We start from the raw sequence: 21,774 nt of genomic DNA on the forward strand, positions 1-21,774 counted from the left end.
TGATCGAGATGACGATAAGCACGGGCCCGAGTGGTTGTGGGACTAACCCTGTCAGCAAAGGCCGTAAACTCAAACTTGTGTAGTGGGCACGTTCCGCAAGAAACGAGAAGAAGCGGGACGAGGCGACGAGCCAATTACGGACATAGACGAGTGGACCGAGACGCTCAGAAGGAATGTAGACGCGGCAACGAGCGAAGTTCCGCCCGAGGCGAACCTTGAAATAATTGACAGCAGGCTGCTACACATGTGGAAAGCAAAGCGAGCACTTGTAAAGAAATGGAAATGTCAAAGACATAATAAGGGTTTGTGCGAACACATAGCACAATTACACAGAGATATTGAAGAACACGCACTCCAGGTATCCAGGGCACAGAGGGAGGACACGTGCAACGACCTCGAGAGGCAGATGGCCGGGGCGAGCGCTTGGCGTCTCTTTCGACACCTATTGGATCCGGAGGAGACTAGGGCCGCTCAAGGCCACAAGACTCCTAGACTAGTAAGAGATAACAAAGGTGATAATTTCTTCGACGCAATACGTGATCGTTACTTTAAGAAGGCCGAAAGCATCCAACATGCCGAATACGACGGCGTCGCAAACGAGAAATTGGACGCGGAATTTAGCGAAGCAGAAATTCGCCTAGTCCTGTTCGAACTAAACACCCGATCGGCGCCCGGCCCGGACCTGGTTATCAACAAGACTCTCCGTAACCTAGACGACGAGTCGATCTCCCGCCTCGCGACCTACGTCAACGAGTGCTGGCGAGGGGGCTCCCTTCCCGAAGCGTGGAAACGGGCCCGCGTTATCATGATTCCAAAACCCGGCAAGCAAGTTACGCTCGATAATCTAAGACTGATTTCGCTTACGTCTTGCGTCGGTAAAGTCATGGAACATACAGTTCTCACCTACGTGACCGACTTTCTCGAAGATCGTGACGCATTCCCGCACACCATGCTAGGATTCCGCCACAACCTATCCTAACAGGAGGTATTGCTTCAGCTTAAACACCAGGTCGTAGACGACACTACCTGCTCCACTAAGGCAATCCTCGGCCTAGATATTAAAAAGGGACACAAAAAAGAGATAACGTTAAACACGAAGCAATCTTAAAATCAATTAGACCATTAGGACTTGGCCAAAGAACGTATAATTATGTTCGAGATTTCCTCGCGTGCAGGCGTCCATGCATTGTCGTTGGCGACGAGGACTCGCCGGAATTTGAGACGGGTCCATCAGGCAGGCCGCAAGGATCCGTCATATCACCATTACTCTTTAATTTAGTTCTACTCGGTCTACCCGAGAAATTAACAGAAGTAAAAGGATTGCATCATATTCTATAGGCGGATGACCTCACCCTCTGGGTTCCCGGGGGAGGATGTGACGGTCTCGTCGAGCGAACGCTACAGGCAGGTGTAGATGCGGTCCAGAATTACTTGCGTTGAACGGGCCTCGATGCTCAGCTACCAAGTCCGAACTGTTAATCTACAAACCCACAAGGCGAGGTCGTAAAACCCTGCGTGACGAAGAACGCGAATACTCCAAAATACGTATTATATTGGCAGATGGTACTCCCGTAACGCACGTAGACAAAATTAGAATCCTGGGGTTACACCTGCAGACAAATGGCCATAACGGAGAGACGGTGCGAAGACTTCGTCGTTCGGTAGATGACACGATCCGACTCTTGCGTCGCATCACGAATAGACGCAATGGTATGCGTGAAGACTGCGCGACCCGTCTCGTGCAGGCGTACGCGATAAGCCACATAACGTATGTTGCCCCCTACCTTAAGTGGATAGGGTGCGAAAAAAACAAGGTCGAATGCGTGATACGAAAGGATTTTAAGAGGGCGGTCGGCGTTCCACTCAACGTGAGCACCGACAAGTTTCTGGAGCTCGGGCTTCAAAACTCACTTTCACGAGTTAATCGAGGCGCACGACATTGCGCAGTACGAACGATTATCTAATTCAAAGACAGGTCGATGCCTGCTCGAGGCACTCGACATCGCGTACCACACTCAGCAAGGAGAAAAGATGACGGTTCAGGCTTCGGTCCGCGACCGCCTGATTATCCCGTCGCTTCCCAAAAACTTGCACCCGACGCACCACGCCGCGAGACGCAACAAACGAGCAAGAGACCTTCAGAATAAGTTTGGCAACAGCAGCGAGGCGGTGTACGTAGACGCTGTGCGATATGAAGGATAGAGAAGCGCAACGCGATCGCGGTTGTAGACCGCACGGGTAACTGCCTCGGGAGCGCTACAGTGACCACGGGACACACGGAGGCGGCCGAAGAAGCCGCAATAGCCCTAGCACTGGCCACTGTGCCTAGCGCTGCGATCGTGATCAGCGACTCGCAGGCGGCAATCCGCGGCTTCGCGCGTGGTCGCGTCTCGCGGGAAGCGGTCCGCGTACTCCAAATTTGTGATGACGGCGACTCGTCATCGCCTTCGCAACCCCAAAATTCTACAGCCTTCCTCCTCTGGACCCCGGCACACACCGATGTCCCTCTCGCGGGAAACGAGGCGGCCCACGACACGGCTCGAGGTCTCACACGCCGGGTCGCCACAGATCATGTGGCCGCCGCCCCCGCCCGCGAGAGCGGGGCATTCAATCTTCCTGATCGGGACACTACAACAGAAATGCGGCAACAAGAATGACAATGGACGTGGGGCGATCGCCTGACCACGTTCATAGACCTATCCCAACACTACATACTCCAAAGACGCACATTCCCGCCACCAAACGACAAGTTAAACAGGAATGAGGCTGTGACTTTGCGCGTCCTACATCACTTCTACCCAGGTTTATATTCAACAGATGCCTGTAAAGCTTGCGGACAGCGAGCAACGCTGCGACACATGCTCTGGGAATGTGCCGGCAACCACGGTAATGGGACCACATCCGTTCACGACGCGTCCGTAATTGCGGCCGTTACCACAGTACGAGAAGCCTCGAGCTCGCTTCTCCCCGACGCCGCCCCAGCTGCGGGGGCCACCGGGGACCTTCTCCATCGGCGTCGCCGCCGCTGGGAGGCGGCTCTCAAAAGTTGAGAGTCGGCAGACCAGCTCTGGGCCGTCCGGCAAGCCAAAGATGCCGCCCGAGTCCAAGGACTTCGAGCCACCACCTGAGGCCACCACAACGAAACTGCCGGCCATTCATTAATAAAGTTTCTTCTCTCCCTCTCTCTCTCTCTGGTTATATTTGATATCAACCCAAGCTCGCAGCCAGTGCCCACGCATTTCTATGTGCCGAAATATTCATTATTTTGATCCTAAACATGGCTTTTGCCAGATAATTCTAACTTCACTAGTCGGAACACATGTGGCTCACCACTATGGTGATCCCAATAGCGACCCCTTTGGTGGCAACATCTGTCTCTGCGGAGCTCAGGTTCAGTGAATGCATTGAACATCATCTACTTTTAGAAACGCCTATTTCTGGTCCACCCTAGGACCGTTTCCAAGAACATAGCTCACAATGTCTGATTAGGGTATTTAGTCGATTCTAATATGCGCCTTATTTTTCCATTAAAATTGTTGAGATAATTTCCTGCACGGTGCAATTGCACATGATACCAAAACCTCATTAATGCTTTGTATGCTTTATTGCATAACATGTTGGTATTGCGGCAAAGCTGACTTCAAAAAAGTTTGCGGCAAAGTTGACTTTAGAAAACTTGTCCCCTGCTCATTTTTCTTGCTAAAGAATCGACTGCACGGTAGATTTCAAGTTTGTTTAGGAGCCCTATGTCATTTATACATTGGCTTTCTACATTAGACGAATAGTAAGTGGACGTGCATTTGATACAGGGGTGTCTTGAAGTCCGAAAAATACTGCGAAAAAAATCAGCAGTGTGGTTTGGTGTTTTTTCTGCAGTTGTTTGATTCGACCCGCCGGATAATTCGATCCATTGTGTTGGTCCCGTCAGGACCAAATCAATGGAAGTGTACTGTATACGAAGGCAGCTAGGAATTAGTGCACCGCTGAATTGCAAAAATAAACAGAATAAGCAATTTACTCATTTTAGGAATGTCAGCAATGTCATTGATTATATCATTGATGTGTAGTCATTGATAATATAATTGATGCGATCTTTATTTCTTCTTATTTCAAGCATCACAAACGTGGACTGGAAATACCAGATTTGGAAGTGTGGAGTCACGATCACTGATAATGTGAGTAAGGCAAAGGTGCCTCATTCCCTTTCACCTGTGTTGGACGCAAAAGAATGTTCCAAGTCACTGTTGTACACTGTGCTTAAAGTACCTTAATCAAGCGAATAGCTTTTTCTGGCTTTTTTGCCCATTTTCATGGTCGGGGTCAGACATTTCTGATGCGAATGGCATGTGTTCTCGTGCATTCGAGTTTCTTGGTTTCGGAGCTTGTTGATCGCCGAATGCCATCTAGCCCTTTGAGATGCGTGTGCTTTGGGGTGTTTGAAGGTTTAGAGACAGTTGTCCATGGTGGTGCTGTATTGTGTTTCTCTGCAGCTTCGACACATTTGTTGATCTCGTCAGTAAGCCTGTGCCCTGCAGGGCGCATTTGTCGCTGAAAATCACTGCATGTTTCTTGTTGAGTTGCACCGCTTCGTCTTGCCAGCTCGGGGAGCCTCGTTTGGACCGACACCCACAGCGTGCGGGATTTGAATAATTGTAAAGCCAAAAGGTTGCAGGAGGAGGAGGATTGAAATGAAGCAAGAAACGCTATTTTTGTATTCTGCTAATTGCATAATCAGTAACGGTAAATAACCAGCTTTGCAAACATTAGCTTTAGGAAACGAACTTCCAATAAGTTGAAGAGTGTTCTAGGAAACATCTCATTCAGCGACTCCTAACTTCGAACTTGTTATGTAATCGTTTTATTGCGTCTCTTCTGTGTCAGTTGTTGAGAGTTGCCTCCGCGAAATGTTATTCATCAGTAATTGGAATGGCCGACAGTCCTGCATGTGGTGCCTGGGGCTGCGAGGAGAACATTGACCATCTATGCTGCCACTGTTCACAATTTGAAGCACGAAGACAATCTGTGTCCAATGCACTCAGGAAGCTATATGATCCTCTTCTGAGTGAACAGACAATACCAGAACTGTCCCCACCAATGAGTGGCTCAGAAGAAAGTGAAGGCACTTTTGTGCTTTCCGAGAATATCTGACTTGTGCGAGCACCTTTCACCCTGTAGTGCTGTCCGTGCACGTCACTCTACCCCCCTCTCTTTCTGTCTTCTTTCTATTCCCCTTCTCCTTTTCCCCAGCGTATGGTAGCCAACCAAATTTCTGAGTGCTTAAGATCCCTGCCTTCCTTTTATCTCTCTCTCTTATTGCAATTAGCATCATTTGAGAACTTCATACACGTCCTGGCTTCTTTGTTTGTATGTAACCTTTTTGACGCCAGCTTGGGTGACTGAGCATACACAAAGGTACATCTTGTGCTCTTTAGTGCCAAAAAATTCTTTAAAATTTATCCTGTGTTTGGTGGAATCGAACCTGCGTCACCTATAATCAGGCAATCTTGGTGGTGGTTATATCCACACGAGTTCCGCACGTGGATTTTGCAGTGGCACGGTTAGATGGCTTAGCATGTCCAGATGGAAGCGCGAGAGAGGACCCCGACTGAAGTATACGCTTCATACATGACGCATTTCGGTGGTGGAAATACGGCCTTTGTGGAGTAAACGAGCGGAGTAAAATGCGCAGGTGCACAGCCATTATCATGCCATTATTGTCAAGCTCTTGTCAGTCATTCCGTTGTTGTCATGCTGCCATCTTCATCACGCTGGTGTGAGTTTGTCATTGCCATCTTGGTGAGGCTGCCATTGTCGTCACATCATCATCTTCATTGTCATCATTGCATGGTTGTCCCACCATCATGTCATCTACTAAAGATGTTGGCGATAGCAATCTGTGCTGCCATCATCCAACACCGTTATTGATGGGCCTGTGAGATAGGCAGCAATAGTGATGTCTCTGGCCTGAGCATTTTGTGTGCTGATTTCCATCTTGCAGCTGGCCTTCTTCCCTTCCTATCTTGTTAAGCCCCTTTTCCCCCGTGCAGGACAGAATAGTGAACTTTTCTTTTGGTTACCCCCTCCACCTTTCTATTGTTACTCTTTCTCTCGCACTCTGGGTGTTTTCTTTAGGAGAAGACCTAACTGTACATTGAAAAACTGAGTGCTCTTGACAAAGCACATGATATCCATATGTGGCAGAATTTGTTACAGGCAACCCTTTCAACGCCTGAAAATGCTGCTGGGATTCTGCACATTTCTTTCGCATATTGCATCCCCACTTATGGCATGTGGCTGCTTTCCCTTTGTGCGCAGTCATTCCCGCACAACCTGTGTTACTTCACATTCTCGGTGATGGGCGACCTGAACTACTTCTTCTTTGCGGGCCACCTGATCGACGTGGCTGTCGGCTTGAAGACACTGCGCACCATCCTGCAGTCAGTCACACACAATGGCAAACAGGTGTGCAGTGTGATCACCATATCTTTGCCTACATGCCTGCACCGAAAATGCTCAAGAAATATAAGTAAAAGGTTTCTACATATTACTAAGCAACAAACTCATGAGGGATTGGAATACCGAAGAACCAGCTATCTGAACAACAATAGTTATAAATACCTACGGAGAAAGCAAGGTAAATCTTAAAATAAAGAGAAAAATGAAAAAAAGAGAGCATAAAAAGAGAAAATAAAATAACGAAGTCAGAAAGATGGGATTGACAAGACTATCAATTCACAAAATATATGTTCTTCAGCATTTTATGCAATAAAATTATTATAGAAACAAAACCGGCATCCACGGCATAAAAGTTTATTTGCGAGGCACAAGTGTATTTAGGGAACATTGCCGTGTGACTTCGCAGCAATGTGCTCCAGCTTGCCATGAAGCCATACCTGATTTTGTGGCTTCACTGCAATTAGATACATGTTACATTAAACTGCATTGTTGTTTAAATGAAAAGCAGCTGTTTAAATGACACCTAAAAAACACCGTTTTCGAAAACATAAGGTACATCGCTCCTAGGCTAGCTTAGATTTGAGGATATCATTAATGGTGGTCAGAACTCTAAAATGTTAGGCTAATAATGTCAACATCAAAGAACGGAAGGGTAGCACTGTAGCCATTACTATCCACTACCGGAGATTCAATGAAACGATACACCATTTTGACTGCAGTATTATCTCGGTAGGCTTACACTTGAAAAATGTTATCTTTTTCTCACCTTACGAAATTGATGTGGCAGCTCACAAATTAGGCTAATGTAGATCCGAGTAAATATGGTATACACAGAACTACAGTACTATAATGTGACTGCATAGAGACTAATCATTGGGCATTGTGACGAGCTTGTAGGATGAGTGGTGCATATTATGCTGCAGCTGGTGCTGACAGTGATGCTGCTGACCATCATAGTGTACATCTACACGGTGATAGCGTTCAGCTTTTTCCCCAAGTTCTACGTCCACGAAGAGGACGACCAGGTTGGCCACAAGTGTCACAGTATGCTCACGGTGGGTGCCAACTCTTTCGTGGCTTTTGTGTTCATGCAGTCGGGTTCCGTCACATCACGTCCGCCATAATTTTGTGCTTATTAGGCCATATTGAGAAGTAACCAGAATGATATGCATGATGATTTGTCGTTCTTTGAAGGCAATGGTACTAAATACTAACGTAGATCCTTACGCACCAGCGTGACAAGTGCGGAAACCATATGAGCGAGTGATTGGTCATTTATTGCCCCACATTTAGTACAATAGGTGGATGAGCCTCATTCATATATTTCTTATGTCCCCCCTGCCCCCGCATACAAGTGTACAAGAACATGTGTTTCTCTATTATTATTATTTAACGTAAGCTGAGGCAGATGAGTGCATAGACGTGGATGTAAGGATGCTGTTTGGCTGCTGCACCACACAAATCCCTTTGTGCAGTCAATAAAGGGCAACATCTTTGCCCTATACAGAGGAGGATGTTATTTACTACTAATGAACAGAAATGATGCAAACAGAAAGATAAATTATGAACAAAATTAACCTATTTCTCCAAGAAGTCATGGATAGCACTGGAAATGAAGGACCTTTTGCATGGAAGTAAATATGGGCTAATTATTTTCTAAAATACTGGATGTTTCAAGCGCACCTGTGAGTGCGTTTCCATGAAACGCATCGCCTCCCTATTTTCGTAAATCGCAAGATGGTGTTTGTCAGCATTTTCTCGCAATTTGAAAGCTGAGAGTCATTATAAAATGGTGTCACTTGAATGTGCTGAGACTTCTGCAAACAGATAAATCCAGAAACATAGCAACGGAAAAGGCAGCGACAGAAAACAAATTTTCCTGCATGCGGTGTGCTCTTTGTAGTCAATCATCAAAGTTGCCAACTGGCGCATTAACTGAGTGGCTATGGCTTTGCGCTGTGGAGCACAAAGTCAGGTGCTCGATTCGTTGCCAAAGTAGTTGTGTTTTGATGGAGGCAAAATGCAAAAGTACCCATGCATATAAATTTAGGATCACGTTAAAGAACCTCAGGCGGTTTAAATAATTTCATAGTTTTCTACACATCTCTCATAGCCCCAGTGCCGCTATACGACGTTAACCTCCACATATCTATCGATGATTACAAGGTGCCAAACAATTAACATGTGCATGTAATAATATTCGGAGCAAGAAATGACGAATTCATCTCGTAGCTGTGCTGCTTAGCACATTCATTTGGACTTTGCCATTTAAGAAACGTTCTAAGTCTTTATGTGGGAGAAAAACATTTCAATTAATTTTGGAAATTCCCTTGAATAACTATTAAAGGAAAAAAAGTCCGTTCTGCAAAAAAAAAAACCTAACTGCTAACTGTTAGTCGCAAATCACCTGCAGTACTTGTAGAAAGAAAGGCTGTTACTGTGGGAATTGTCCTCCGAGATGAATTTGCCGGACGTGATGGTCGTGAGCTATCCTCTCTGCACTTCTGCATGCAACTGAATTTCCTCTCCGACAAATATGAGATAAATTACCCTGCAGTATGGCAGTGCGATGCACCATCTGGACAATTCATGCAAGTGGTTTGTTGGGCCTGACTTCATGTTCTATCCTTTTTCAGTGCTTCGTGTTCCACCTCTACAAAGGTGTGAGAGCAGGTGGCGGAATCGGTATGTGTAGCAGCACCTTTGTGTTACGTAATGTGCCGAAGTCGCAGGTTGAAAACTAACCACTTTTGAGGGCACCTGGCACCAGATTAGATCTACAAAGCTGACTGAGAAAAATCAGTTTTTGTCTCTTGCAGTGCCAAGCTTCCCTTATCACTTTTGATCCCTTCGTTCTTTTACCTCTACAATCATATAAACACTATGCATGCTTGCTCATCATTTGATACCAAGCCAAGCCAAGTTTGTGGCCTTAGTGTACGAATTAAGATTGCTCGCCAACCTAAGCCTGTAGTGCTTGTCCATCAGCCAGGCAGCAGATGAAGCATAGTTCCAACACTCAAATAAAATAATTCATAAATAACAATATTTTTTTAAGACAACCATACACGGCCCTTGATGTGAGGTATGGGGCCTTGTTTGGTCAAATCTCTTTATCTTCCCTTCTCTTCATGTTAACCAGTCAGAAGTCAAATTGTAATTAAAGGCTGTGAGTTAAGATGGCCTAAGACGATAAGATGGTCCCATTAAAGCACTGTGCGGTGGCGACACTTCCAAATAAATAATTTATTGATCAGTCAAATTTAGTGCACTGTCATCCCATTGCTCTCTGATAGGCATTCACATTGATATGGCTTCCTTTTATGTCATTTGAGGCCTGTGAGGTATTGATGGTGAAAGGCAATCTGCTCTGAAGGTTTGCATGCTGATGATTTACCTCCTTTCAGGTGATGAAATCGAGCCTCCGGACGGTGACAAATACGCGGTGTACCGCATCATCTTCGACATCACTTTCTTCTTCTTTGTCATTGTCATCCTGCTGGCGATCATTCAGGATTAGCTCATCCCAAATCTCTATCCTGACTCAGTCACTGATGCCTGGATTTGCATGACCGACCCTCTTCCATTATTTCTCATTTAATGCAACCTCAGCCTCTGACAAACTAAATCAACACTCACTGTGAGTTTAAATATAGAGAATGGTAATATTATCATCATTGGCAGTTTGTTAACGTGATAGCAGTGCTAGGTGAATAGTCCAAAAGAGGAATCATTGAAGCATTTCTTCTGCCAAAACCTTTTATATTTCTTAGCAGATGATTCTTTCCATCTTTGTAGTAGGGAACGTTGGAAGCTTAAGAGCACATTATCTACCTGAAGCACCTGAAAGAGCTACGATTATACATATACATATGCATTGTTCAACCACTCCAAAGATGTATGTATACGCATCTAAAACACTTCTTTTTATTTAAACACTGATTGATTCAAGCCATTATTTCATGTTCTATCAGAGTTGGAAATAAATGGAGTACAATAAGGAAAATAAATACGTGCGTACTACCTGAAAATCTTCAGTGCATTTTGGACACTGAATGTCTGTTACACTGCGAGAGACTGCGTGTACTTGTTCAGTCTATCTGAGTGTGCTCAAAGCTTGCTCTTGCTTAATGCACGCTTGGTCCACTTGCTTGAAGCATTCTCTAATCTACTGCAATCACTTTTGCAGGTCTCATTATTGACGCATTTGGAGAGCTGAGAGACCAGCTGCAGAGTGTGGTTGATATGGAGGTCAATCATTCATCTCCCTTGCAGCACTTACGTCGTTATGAAGCATTTATTTTATTATAAAATATTTGTGTTACTTTCATGTCATGTACATATGCTGCAAAATTTAAGAGTGTATTTAAGTGGACTGCAGTGGTTAAGACATAAAAATTGCAGTGTATGTGTGCTGGAACATGCAGGCATATATTATATAAAATGTAGTCAGCATTCAAAAAATAAAATAAAGACATATTTGTGGAAGCTGGTTTGCAGTGTAATTCCACCGAAGCAAGAAAGCTGTAATCTAGAAGGCAATGAACCCGTGGTGAGATGATGTAGCATATTTGTGCATATAATTTTACTAAACATCGAATAGCTTATTGAATTATTTTTCGCTTCAAGCAAAATGTAGTCCGGTGATGTGTAGTGGTCTGGCTGGGAGAACAGGACAAGCTTACTGTTCAACCTTGGGCATCATGCGCTTTCATATGAGCTGCATGGACGTGAGTGACAGGTACAATAACGTATGGAGCGGGTCGTTATGTGAGGAAGAGTAATCCTTGCCTACTGTCAATAACAGATGACAAAGCACGCCATCTATCTGTTTTTATCATGTAAACAAAGCACAAGTGGGGATAACTCGTGCCCATAGATAACGCTGATGTCGATCCTTGGTTCCACGCAGAACTTCGGCCCAACTTGAGTACCTGTTGACGCCGTTCTTCCACCGTTGCATCCCGCGGTGACTAAGTTGCCATGAGTTGCTGCTAAAGCACAAGGTACGGTGCCCAATTATAAGCTTTGAAGGATGAGTTTCGATGGAGGTAGAAGCAAAAGTGCTCATGTACTGAGTTGCAAGTGAATGGTATGAACCCCAAATGGAGAATAATAAACTGTAGTTTAGTTCTATCTCAGCTGGCACAACCTGGTTATTGCCTAACAATGCATATATAATTTTAACATCACAATCACGCTACCCACATAGAACAAAAACAAAGGGGCTCACATTGAACACGAGAGACATTACAACAGCCCTCATTTTATGCTAAAGCACCATGCTAACCTAGGACAAGTTGCGCGAGATTGCTGCAGTTTATACAGTAAATGAAAAAGAAACTGTAGTAATGATTCATTGTGTGTTTAAGGGGACCGTCACCAAGTTCCATAGGAAATTTTCGTTATACACTGGAAATTGTTAGGTATGTGTCCTCTTGAGAGCGTTTTACCGCAAAAAAGTTTCAAATCGGCTCATGAATAGCCAAGATAGAAATATTTCAGTGCCACCAGCCCATGATTTCATGAGGTGAACTGCCCTGCCTAGAGAGACACTCTCTCCACTCGTCCCTTCTATTCTCCACAAGCGAAATCCCTTCCCTGCTTTCTCCCGTACCAGACCTCGTGGATCGTGTGACGCATACGTCGCGAGCCCCGCCTTCATTTTTTTCTCCTCTTTCTTTGCGGCACAGCGTACTTCCGCTGGCGGCGTCACGCGTGAGCTGTTGTGATTGTCTCGTTTCGTGCAGCGCACGATCTTGCACGATGTGCCTGAGGACAACTGGCTAGTGGTACAAGTCAGTGCTACATGAATATTTAGGCAGACACAAACGGATCAGAGAGCATGATTGTACGCTGGAACACTGTAGAAAATGACATAGTTTCGGTGTCTGCGCATGCGACTACACGATGTGGCAACAAGCAGATGAAACGGAAGTACAGCTCCCTTGCTGCGGTGCGAAGTAAAACAAAAGCATGCAGACATTCGGTTTGTGTGTTTTATTACTTCTTGTAATTTTAATTTGTCTATTCATGCAACGTATTACACATATAACAGATGTTGCCTTGAGTAATTCTCGAAGTCACGTGTCACCACGAGCGACGTCACACTGCAAACGCACTAGCACGTGTAGGTCATCCTCTGGTTTGGAGTGCGGCGGCCACGAGGAGAAGAGAAAGCGGCGTTCCATTTCAAATTTCAGATCTTTACGCGGTGCATAGCGACGCAATACTTTGTAGACACTGTCGTAATCGCGCAATGTATGCTCTGCACTTGTCAGCTAAATATGGCCAGACCTGGTGAGAGGCCCCTTAAGGCACCCTAGCAAATATTAACATAGCCTGTATTCATTATTTAAAAACGTTTTGTGCGCAAACAGACAGGCCCAAAAAAGGGTAACACAAGGACAAGCGCTTCTAACAACTGGTTTTATTTTCAAAGAACGTCCTCCTTAAATACCCACAGATCTGCGGGATCTAGTCAAACAGAGAACGCCTATAGGGCATATAACTTGAGATAAGATACCGTGGTCGAAAGCCACCCGGTCAACATAAAAACATCAAGGCGCATGTAACAAGCACTTACGATAAAAATACGCTATAGATGTGATGACAACAGCGAATTTTCATTCTCCAGCAATGAAACAGAAGGATGGCTGAGGCATGTTTTCGTTTGTTTTTCAATCCAGTGCGCTTCCACAATTTCTCTCGCGGTTTGATTCTTATGCTTATACAAATTTACGCTGCTACTAAGACACGTTGGGAATCCTGTTCTTGACAATGCATAGCCAAATGCGTACCAGGCCGACCTTTCAGAGTGGATAAGTGTTCCCTTAGTCTCGTCTTGATGCACCTCGAAGTCTGCCCTAAGTATACCTGACCACACGTCGTAGAAATCTGATAAACAACGTTTTTCCCGCAATCAACAAATTGGTTCTTAAGCGGATGTCTAACGCTACATTCATTATTTGCGTCATCCTTTCTTTCTAACTTATTTTTAACCTTAGTACACGCACTACTTATCTTGTTTTTTGCCGAAAACACCATTTTTACTTCGTAACACCCAGCCAGCCTTTTAAATCTATGTCAAAGGCCGTGAACATGCGCAATCACTGTAACCTTGGACGCCAAATTCTTCTGCCTTTGGTTCTTTGTGCATTGTTCTTTTTCCTGTTTAAGTTTTTTCATTAGTCTATAGCATGACGCCAGCATCACAGCGAGTGGGTACCCAACTTTCTCAACCTATCAACTTGCTCAAGAAATGCAAAGTTTATAGTGCGGTAACATGACTTCATCCACGCGGACCGGAAACATGAAATGACTATCCCATTCTTCACAAGCCTGGAATGGTTTGAGGCATAGTTCATTAGCGGTTTTCCGGCTCGGGGCGAGAATGACCAACACACATGTTCCGGGTGAAATTCTAACTTGACATCAAGAAACTGTAGCTTATTATCTACCGGTACTTCTGAAGTAAACGTTAAGCCCTTGCCCAGAGAATTAAAGGCTTCTACTACCCTATTCCTGAATGCACCCTGGTCAACGTGGCAGTCTAAAATCAAGTACTCATCGACATATCTGTATATATTGTATACTACACCTTCCAAATCTTTTGCCAATTCTCTGTCTATGCTTCCCCCCAAAAAATGCTACTAAGGATGGGAGCTACCTTTGACTCGATGCACACACCCCTTGCCTGTAGATATGTTTCACCACACAATCCTACATGTGTATTCGGTAAGTAAAAATGAAGAATTTCAAGAAAGGATTCAATAGCCATCCCGCACGTGTTGCGGAATGACGCCTCGTCATTCTCGTTTGTTATGCAGTCTTTTACACTGCACATTAGGGGCCCATGCGGTAAAGAATAGTGGAGATCTTGAACATCTGTGCTGAATCCCCAGCCTCGGCTTGTACTATCCGTTGCTAGAAAACTCACTAGGCCTTCAGAGTTTTTCAACAAGTACGGATCCTGTACTTCTAAGCAATTCAACTTTTTCTGCAGGAACCCCGCTACCAGAACCTGCCAACACCCTCGCTCGGACACAATTAGCCTAGACGGAATTCCTTGCTTGTGCGCTTTTGCCGTAAAAAAATACCTCCAATTTCATTCCTTGTGAGTTTTTTACATTTGACGCAAGCTTTTCAGGTCACATGTTTTCAATAGCTCCACCGCGTTCTTTTTTACGCTTTCTACATTTACATCACATTTGCTAAAGCACTTATTCACAGCTAGGAAAGCTTTTTCTAAATAAGCATCATTCGGTACAACAACCATAAAGCCTTTCTTGTCTGCCTGAACCACACGAAGATCGTTGTCAACCAAATATTTATCAGTCCTATCAACAATAGGCCTGAATCTATCGCTAACCGAAGCTTTGGCCATCACCTCCACAAATTCCACCACACATCGCCCTTTCTCTCTCGGGTACACTCCTGGCAACGTCCCTTGTAAGTGCTAACCTGTCGACTATGTTGATCCTTGGTTCCCCGCAGAATTTCGGCTCCAACTTGAGTACCTGTTGATGCCGTTCTTTCACCGTTGCAGCCCCTAGTAATAAAAGGCGTCCCTCTGGCACTTTCTTTTTCTTCTTCTTCGGCAATTTTAGACGAACATCGTTCCATATAGCCTCAGTCACAATGTTTGCTTGCCTGCACCAGTCCCAAAAAGCCTTCACATTGAAAAGACCGTTGGAAGCAGACGAACAGGCCACCTTTAGACATTCTTTGAAATGTCTAACCTGTCTCCGGCTCTCTGCTCGCAAGATCTTGATCATTCTTCTCCCGTGTCCTGCAGACGGGGGCAACCATCCGGTCACCAACAACACCTCATCAGGGCATTCCCCAAGTTTCAGGAACCAGCTCTGCACCCATGCTCTGCACTCACAGACCGCGATAATAAGCACTAACGTGAAGGCTTTTCGGGACTGGTGCAGACAGGCAAATATTGTGACTGAGGCTATATGGAACGTTGTTCGTCGAAAATTAGTGAAGAAGAAGACAAGGGAAGTGCCAGAGGGACGCCTTCTATTACTAGGGATGCAACGGTGGAAGAACGGCGTCAACAGGTACTCAAGTTGGGCCGAAGTTCTGCGTGGAACCACGGATCGACATCAGCATTATCTATGGGCACGAGTTATCCACACTTGTGCTTTCTTTACATGATAAAAACAGATAGGTGGCGTGCTTTGTCATCTGTTATTGACAGTAGGCAAGGATTGCTCTTCCTCACAATAACGACCCGCTCCATACGTTATTGTACCTGTCACTCACGTCCATGCAGCTCATATGAAAGCGCATGATGCCCAAGATTGAACAGTTAGCTTGTCCTGTTTTCCCAGCCAGACCACTACACATCACCGGACTACATTTTGCTTGAAGCGAAAAATAATTCATTAAGCTATCCGATGTTTAGTAAAATTATATGCACAAATATGCTACATCATCTCACCACGGGTTCATTGCCTTCTAGATTACAGCTTTCTTGCTTCGGTGGAATTACACTGCAAACCAGCTTCCACAAATATGTCTTTATTTTATTTTTTGAATGCTGACTACATTTTATATAATATATGCATGCATGTTCCAGCCCACATACACTGCAATTTTTATGTCTTAACCACTGTAGTCCACTTAAATACACTCTTAAATTTTGCAGCATATGTACTTGACATGAAAGTAACACAAATATTTTTATAATAAAATAAATGCTTCATAACGACGTAAGTGCTGCAAGGGAGATGAATGATTGACCTCCATATCAACCACACTCTGCAGCTGGTCTCTCAGCTCTCCAAAGGCGTCAATAATGAGACCTGCAAAAGTGATTGTAGTAGATTAGAGAATGCTTCAAGCAAGTGGACCAAGCGTGCATTAAGCAAGAGCAAACTTTGAGCACACTCAGATAGACTGAACAAGTACACGCAGTCTCTCGCAGTGTAACAGACATTCAGTGTCCAAAATGCACTGAAGATTTTCAGGTAGTACGCACGTATTTATTTTCCTTATTGTACTCCATTTATTTCCAACTCTGATAGAACGTGAAATAATGGCTTGAATCAATCAGTGTTTAAATAAAAAGAAGTGTTTTAGATGCGTATACATACATCTTTGGAGAGGTTGAACAATGCATATGTATATGTATAATCGTAGCTCTTTCAGGTGCTTCGGTAGATAATGTGCTCTTAAGCTTCTAACGTTCCCTACTACAAAGATGGAAAGAATCATCTGCTAAGAAATATAAAAGGTTTTGGCAGAAGAAATGCTTCAATGATTCCTCTTTAGGACTATTCACCTAGCACTGCTATCACGTACACAAACTGCCAATGATGATAATATTACCATTCTCTAAATTTAAACTCACAGTGAGTGTTGAATTAGTTTGTCAGGGGCTGAGGTTGCATTAAATGAGAAATAATGGAAGAGGGTCGGTCATGCAAATCCAGGCATCAGTGACTGAGTCAGGATAGAGATTTGGGATGAGCTCACCCTGAATGATGGCCAGCAGGATGACAATGACAAAGAAGAAGAAAGTGATGTCGAAGATGATGCGGTACACTACGTATTTGTCACCGTCCGGAGGCTCGATTTCATCACCTGAAAGGAGGTAAATCATCAGCATGCAAACCTTCAGAGCAGATTGCCTTTCACCATCAATACCTCACAGGCCTCAAATGACATAAAAGGAAGCCATATCAATGTGAATGCCTATCAGAGAACAATGGGATGACAGTGCACTAAATTTGACTGATCAATAAATTATTTATTTGGAAGTGTCGCCACCGCAGAGTGCTTTAATTGGACCATCTTATTGTCTTAGGCCATCTTAACTCACAGGCTTTAATTACAATTTGACTTCTGACTGGTTAACATGAAGAGAAGGGAAGATAAAGAGATTTGACCAAATAAGGCCCCATACCTCACATCAAGGGCCGTGTATGGTTGTCCTAAAAAAATATTGTTATTTATGAATTATTTTATTTGAGTGTTGGAACTATGCTTCATCTGCTGCCTGGCTGATGGACAAGCACTACAGGCTTAGGTTGGCGAGCAATCTTAATTCGTACACTAAGGCCACAAACGTGGCTTGGTTTGGTATCAAATGATGAGCAAGCATGCATAGTGTTTAGATGAGTGTAGAGGTAAAAGAACGAAGGGATCAAAACTGATAAGGGAAGCTTGGCACTGCAAGAGACAAAAACTGATTTTTCTCAGTCAGCTTTTTAGATCTAATCTGGTGCCAGGTGCCCTCAAAAGTGGTTAGTTTTCAATCTGCGACTTCGGCACATTACGTAACACAAAGGTGCTGCTACACATACCGATTCCGCCACCTGCTCTCACACCTTTGTAGAGGTGGAACACGAAGCACTGAAAAAGGATAGAACATGAAGTCAGGCCCAACAAACCACTTGCATGAATTGTCCAGATGGTGCATCGCACTGCCATACTGCAGGGTAATTTATCTCATATTTGTCGGAGAGGAAATTCAGTTGCATGCAGAAGTGCAGAGAGGATAGCTCACGACCATCACGTCCGGCAAATTCATCTCGGAGGACAATTCCCACAGTAACAGCCTTTCTTTCTACAAGTACTGCAGGTCATTTGCGACTAACAGTTAACAGTTAGGCAGAGTGGCAAGCGATTTTTTTTTGCAGGACGGACTTTTTTTCCTCTAATAGTTATTCAAGGGAATTTCGAAAATTAATTGAAATGTTTTTCTCCCACATAAACACTTGGAATGTTTCTTAAATGGCAAAGTCCAAATGAATGTGCTAAGCAGCACAGCTACGAGATGAATTCGTCATTTCTTGCTCCGAATATTATTACATGCACATGTTAATTGTTTGGCACCTTGTAATCATCGATAGATATGTGGAGGTTAACGTCGTATAGCGGCACTGGGGTTATGAGAGATGTGTAGAAAACTATGAAATTATTTAGACCACCTGAGGTTCTTTAACGTGATCCTAAATTTATATGCATGGGTACTTTTGCATTTTGCCTCCATCAAAACACAACTACTTTGGCAACGAATCGAGCACCTGACTTTGTGCTCCACAGCGCAAAGCCATAGCCACTCAGTTAATGCGCCTGTTGGCAACTTTGATGATTGACTACAAAGAGCACACCGCATGCAGGAAAATTTGTTTTCTTTCACTGCCTTTTCCGTTGCTATGTTTCTGGATTTATCTGTTTGCAGAAGTCTCAGCACATTCAAGTGACACCATTTTATAATGACTCTCAGCTTTCAAATTGCGAGAAAATGCTGACAAACACCATCTTCCGATTTACGAAAATAGGGAGGCGATGCGTTTCATGGAAACGCACTCACAGGTGCGCTTGAAACATCCAGTATTTTAGAAAATAATTAGGCCATATTGACTTGCTTGCAAAAGGTCCTTCATTTCCAGTGCTATCCATGACTTCTTGGGGAAATAGGTTAATTTTGTGCATAATTTATCTTTCTGTTTGCATCATTTCTGTTCATTAGTAGTAAATAACATCCTCCTCTGTATAGGGCAAAAATGTTGCTTTTTATTGACTGCACAAAGGGATTTGTGTGGTGCAACAGCCAAACAGCATCCTTACATCCACGTCTATGCACTCATCTGCCTCAGCTTACGTTAAATAATAATAATAGAGAAACACATTTTCTTGTACACTTGTATGCGGGGGGAGGGGGACATACGAAATATATGAATGAGGCTCATCCACCTATTGTACTAAATGTGGGGCAATAAATGACCAATCACTCGCTCATATGGTTTCCGCACTTGTCACACTGGTGCGTAAGGATCTATGTTAGTATTTAGTACCATTGCCTTCAAAGAACAACAAATCATCATGTATATCATTCTGGTTACTTCTCAATATGGCCTAATAAGCACAAAATTATGGCGGACGTGATGTGACGGAACCCGACTGCATGAACACAAAAGCCACGAAAGAGTTGGCACCCACCGTGAGCATACTGTGACACTTGTGGCCAACCTGGTCGTCCTCTTCTTGGACGTAGAACTTGGGGAAAAAGCTGAACGCTATCACCATGTAGATGTACACTATGATGGTCAGCAGCATCACTGTCAGCACCAGCTGCAGCATAATATGCACCACTCATCCTGCAAGTTCATCACAATCCCCAATGATTAGTCTCTATGCAGTCACATTATAGTACTGTAGTTTTGTGTATACCATATTTACTCGGATCTACATTAGCCTAATTTGTGAGCTGCCACATCAATTTCGTAAGGTGAGAAAAAAATAACATTTTTCATGTGTAAGCCTACCGAGATAATACTGCAGTCAAAATGGTGTATCGTTTCATTGAATCTCCGGTAGTGGATAGTAATGGCTACAGTGCTACCCTTCCGTTCTTTGATGTTGACATTATTAGCCTAACATTTTAGAATTCTGACCACCATTAATGATATCCTCAAATCTAAGCCAGCCTAGGAGCGATGTACCTTATGTTTTCGAAAACGGTGTTTTTTAGGTGTCATTTAAACCGCTGCTTTTCATTTAAACAACAATGCAGTTTAATGTAACATGTATCTATTTGCAGTGAAGCCACAAAATCAGGCATGGCTTCATGGCAAGCTGGAGCACATTGCTGCGAAGTCACACGGCAATGTTCCCTAAATACACTTGTGCCTCGCAAATAAACTTTTATGCCGTGGATGCCGGTTTTGTTTCTATAATAATTTTATTGCATAAAATGCTGAAGAACATACATTTTGTGAATTGATAGTCTTGTAAATCCCATCTTTCTGACTTCGTTATTTTATTTTCTCTTTTTATGCTCTCTATTTTTTTCATTTTTCTCTTCATTTTAAGATTTACCTTGCTTTCTCCGTAGGTATTTATAACTGTTGTTGTTCAGATAGCTGGTTCTTCGGTATTCCAATCCCTCATGAGTTTGTTGCTTAGTAATATGTAGAAACCTTTTACTTATATTTCTTGAGCATTTTCGGTGCAGGCATGTAGGCAAAGATATGGTGATCACACTGCACACCTGTTTGCCATTGTGTGTGACTGACTGCAGGATGGTGCGCAGTGTCTTGAAGCCGACAGCCACGTCGAGCAGGTGGCCCGCAAAGAAGAAGTAGTTCAGGTCTCCCATCACCGAGAACGTGAAGTACCACAGGTTGTGCGGGAATGACTGCGCACAAAGGGAAAGCAGCCACATGCCATAAGTGGGGATGCAATATGCGAAAGAAATGTGCAGAATCCCAGCAGCATTTTCAGGCGTTGAAAGGGTTGCCTGTAACAAATTCTGCCACATATGGATATCATGTGCTTTGTCAAGAGCACTCAGTTTTTCAATGTACAGTTAGGTCTTCTCCTAAAGAAAACACCCAGAGTGCGAGAGAAAGAGTAACAAAAGAAAGGTGGAGGGGGTAACCAAAAGAAAAGTTCACTATTCTGTCCTGCACGGGGGAAAAGGGACTTAACAAGATAGGAAGGGAAGAAGGCCAGCTGCAAGATGGAAATCAGCACACAAAATGCTGAGGCCACAGACATCACTATTGCTGCCTATCTCACAGGCCCATCAATAACGGTGTTGGATGATGGCAGCACAGATTGCTATCGCCAACATCTTTCGTAGATGACATGATGGTGGGACAACCATGCAATGATGACAATGAAGATGATGATGTGACGACAATGGCAGCCTCACCAAGATGGCAATGACAAACTCACACCAGCGTGATGAAGATGGCAGCATGACAACAACGGAATGACTGACAAGAGCTTGACAATAATGGCATGATAATGGCTGTGCACCTGCGCATTTTACTCCGCTCGTTTACTCCACAAAGGCCGTATTTCCACCACCGAAATGCGTCATGTATGAAGCGTATACTTCAGTCGGGGTCCTCTCTCGCGCTTCCATCTGGACATGCTACGCCATCTAACCGTGCCACTGCAAAATCCACGTGCGGAACTCGTGTGGATATAACCACCACCAAGATTGCCTGATTATAGGTGACGCAGGTTTGATTCCACCAAACACAGGATAAATTTTAAAGGATTTTTTGGCACTAAAGAGCACAAGATGTACCTTTGTGTATGCTCAGTCACCCAAGCTGGCGTCAAAAAGGTTACATACAAACAAAGAAGCCAGGACGTGTATGAAGTTCTCAAATGATGCTAATTGCAATAAGAGAGAGAGATAAAAGGAAGGCAGGGATCTTAAACACTCAGAAATTTGGTTGGCTACCATACGCTGGGGAAAAGGAGAAGGGGAATAGAAAGAAGACAGAAAGAGAGGGGGGTAGAGTGACGTGCACGGACAGCACTACAGGGTGAAAGGTGCTC

The 21,774-nt window shown here is 44.1% G+C and overlaps 2 protein-coding genes and 1 pseudogene across 2 annotated transcripts in view; 1 reads left to right on the top strand and 2 right to left on the bottom strand.

Moving 5' to 3' along the window:
• The window catches only part of LOC126544074 (ryanodine receptor-like), a 318,567-nt gene that overhangs the window by 232,946 nt on the left and 63,847 nt on the right, over positions 1-21,774 (bottom strand). The window lies entirely within an intron of this gene.
• On the top strand, positions 6,189-9,976 carry LOC129388028 (ryanodine receptor-like). Its single transcript, XM_055077998.2, has 4 exons — positions 6,189-6,462; positions 7,380-7,511; positions 9,093-9,141; positions 9,864-9,976. Exons 1-4 carry the CDS (start codon positions 6,193-6,195, stop codon positions 9,974-9,976), a joined length of 564 nt encoding a protein of 187 aa, XP_054933973.2. The 5' UTR covers positions 6,189-6,192.
• Positions 16,075-21,774, bottom strand: part of LOC129380685 (ryanodine receptor-like) — a 35,336-nt pseudogene continuing 29,636 nt past the window's right edge.

Source organism: Dermacentor andersoni, chromosome 10, assembly GCF_023375885.2.
Source record: "Dermacentor andersoni chromosome 10, qqDerAnde1_hic_scaffold, whole genome shotgun sequence".
In the NCBI taxonomy this organism is placed as follows: Eukaryota; Metazoa; Arthropoda; class Arachnida; order Ixodida; family Ixodidae; genus Dermacentor; species Dermacentor andersoni.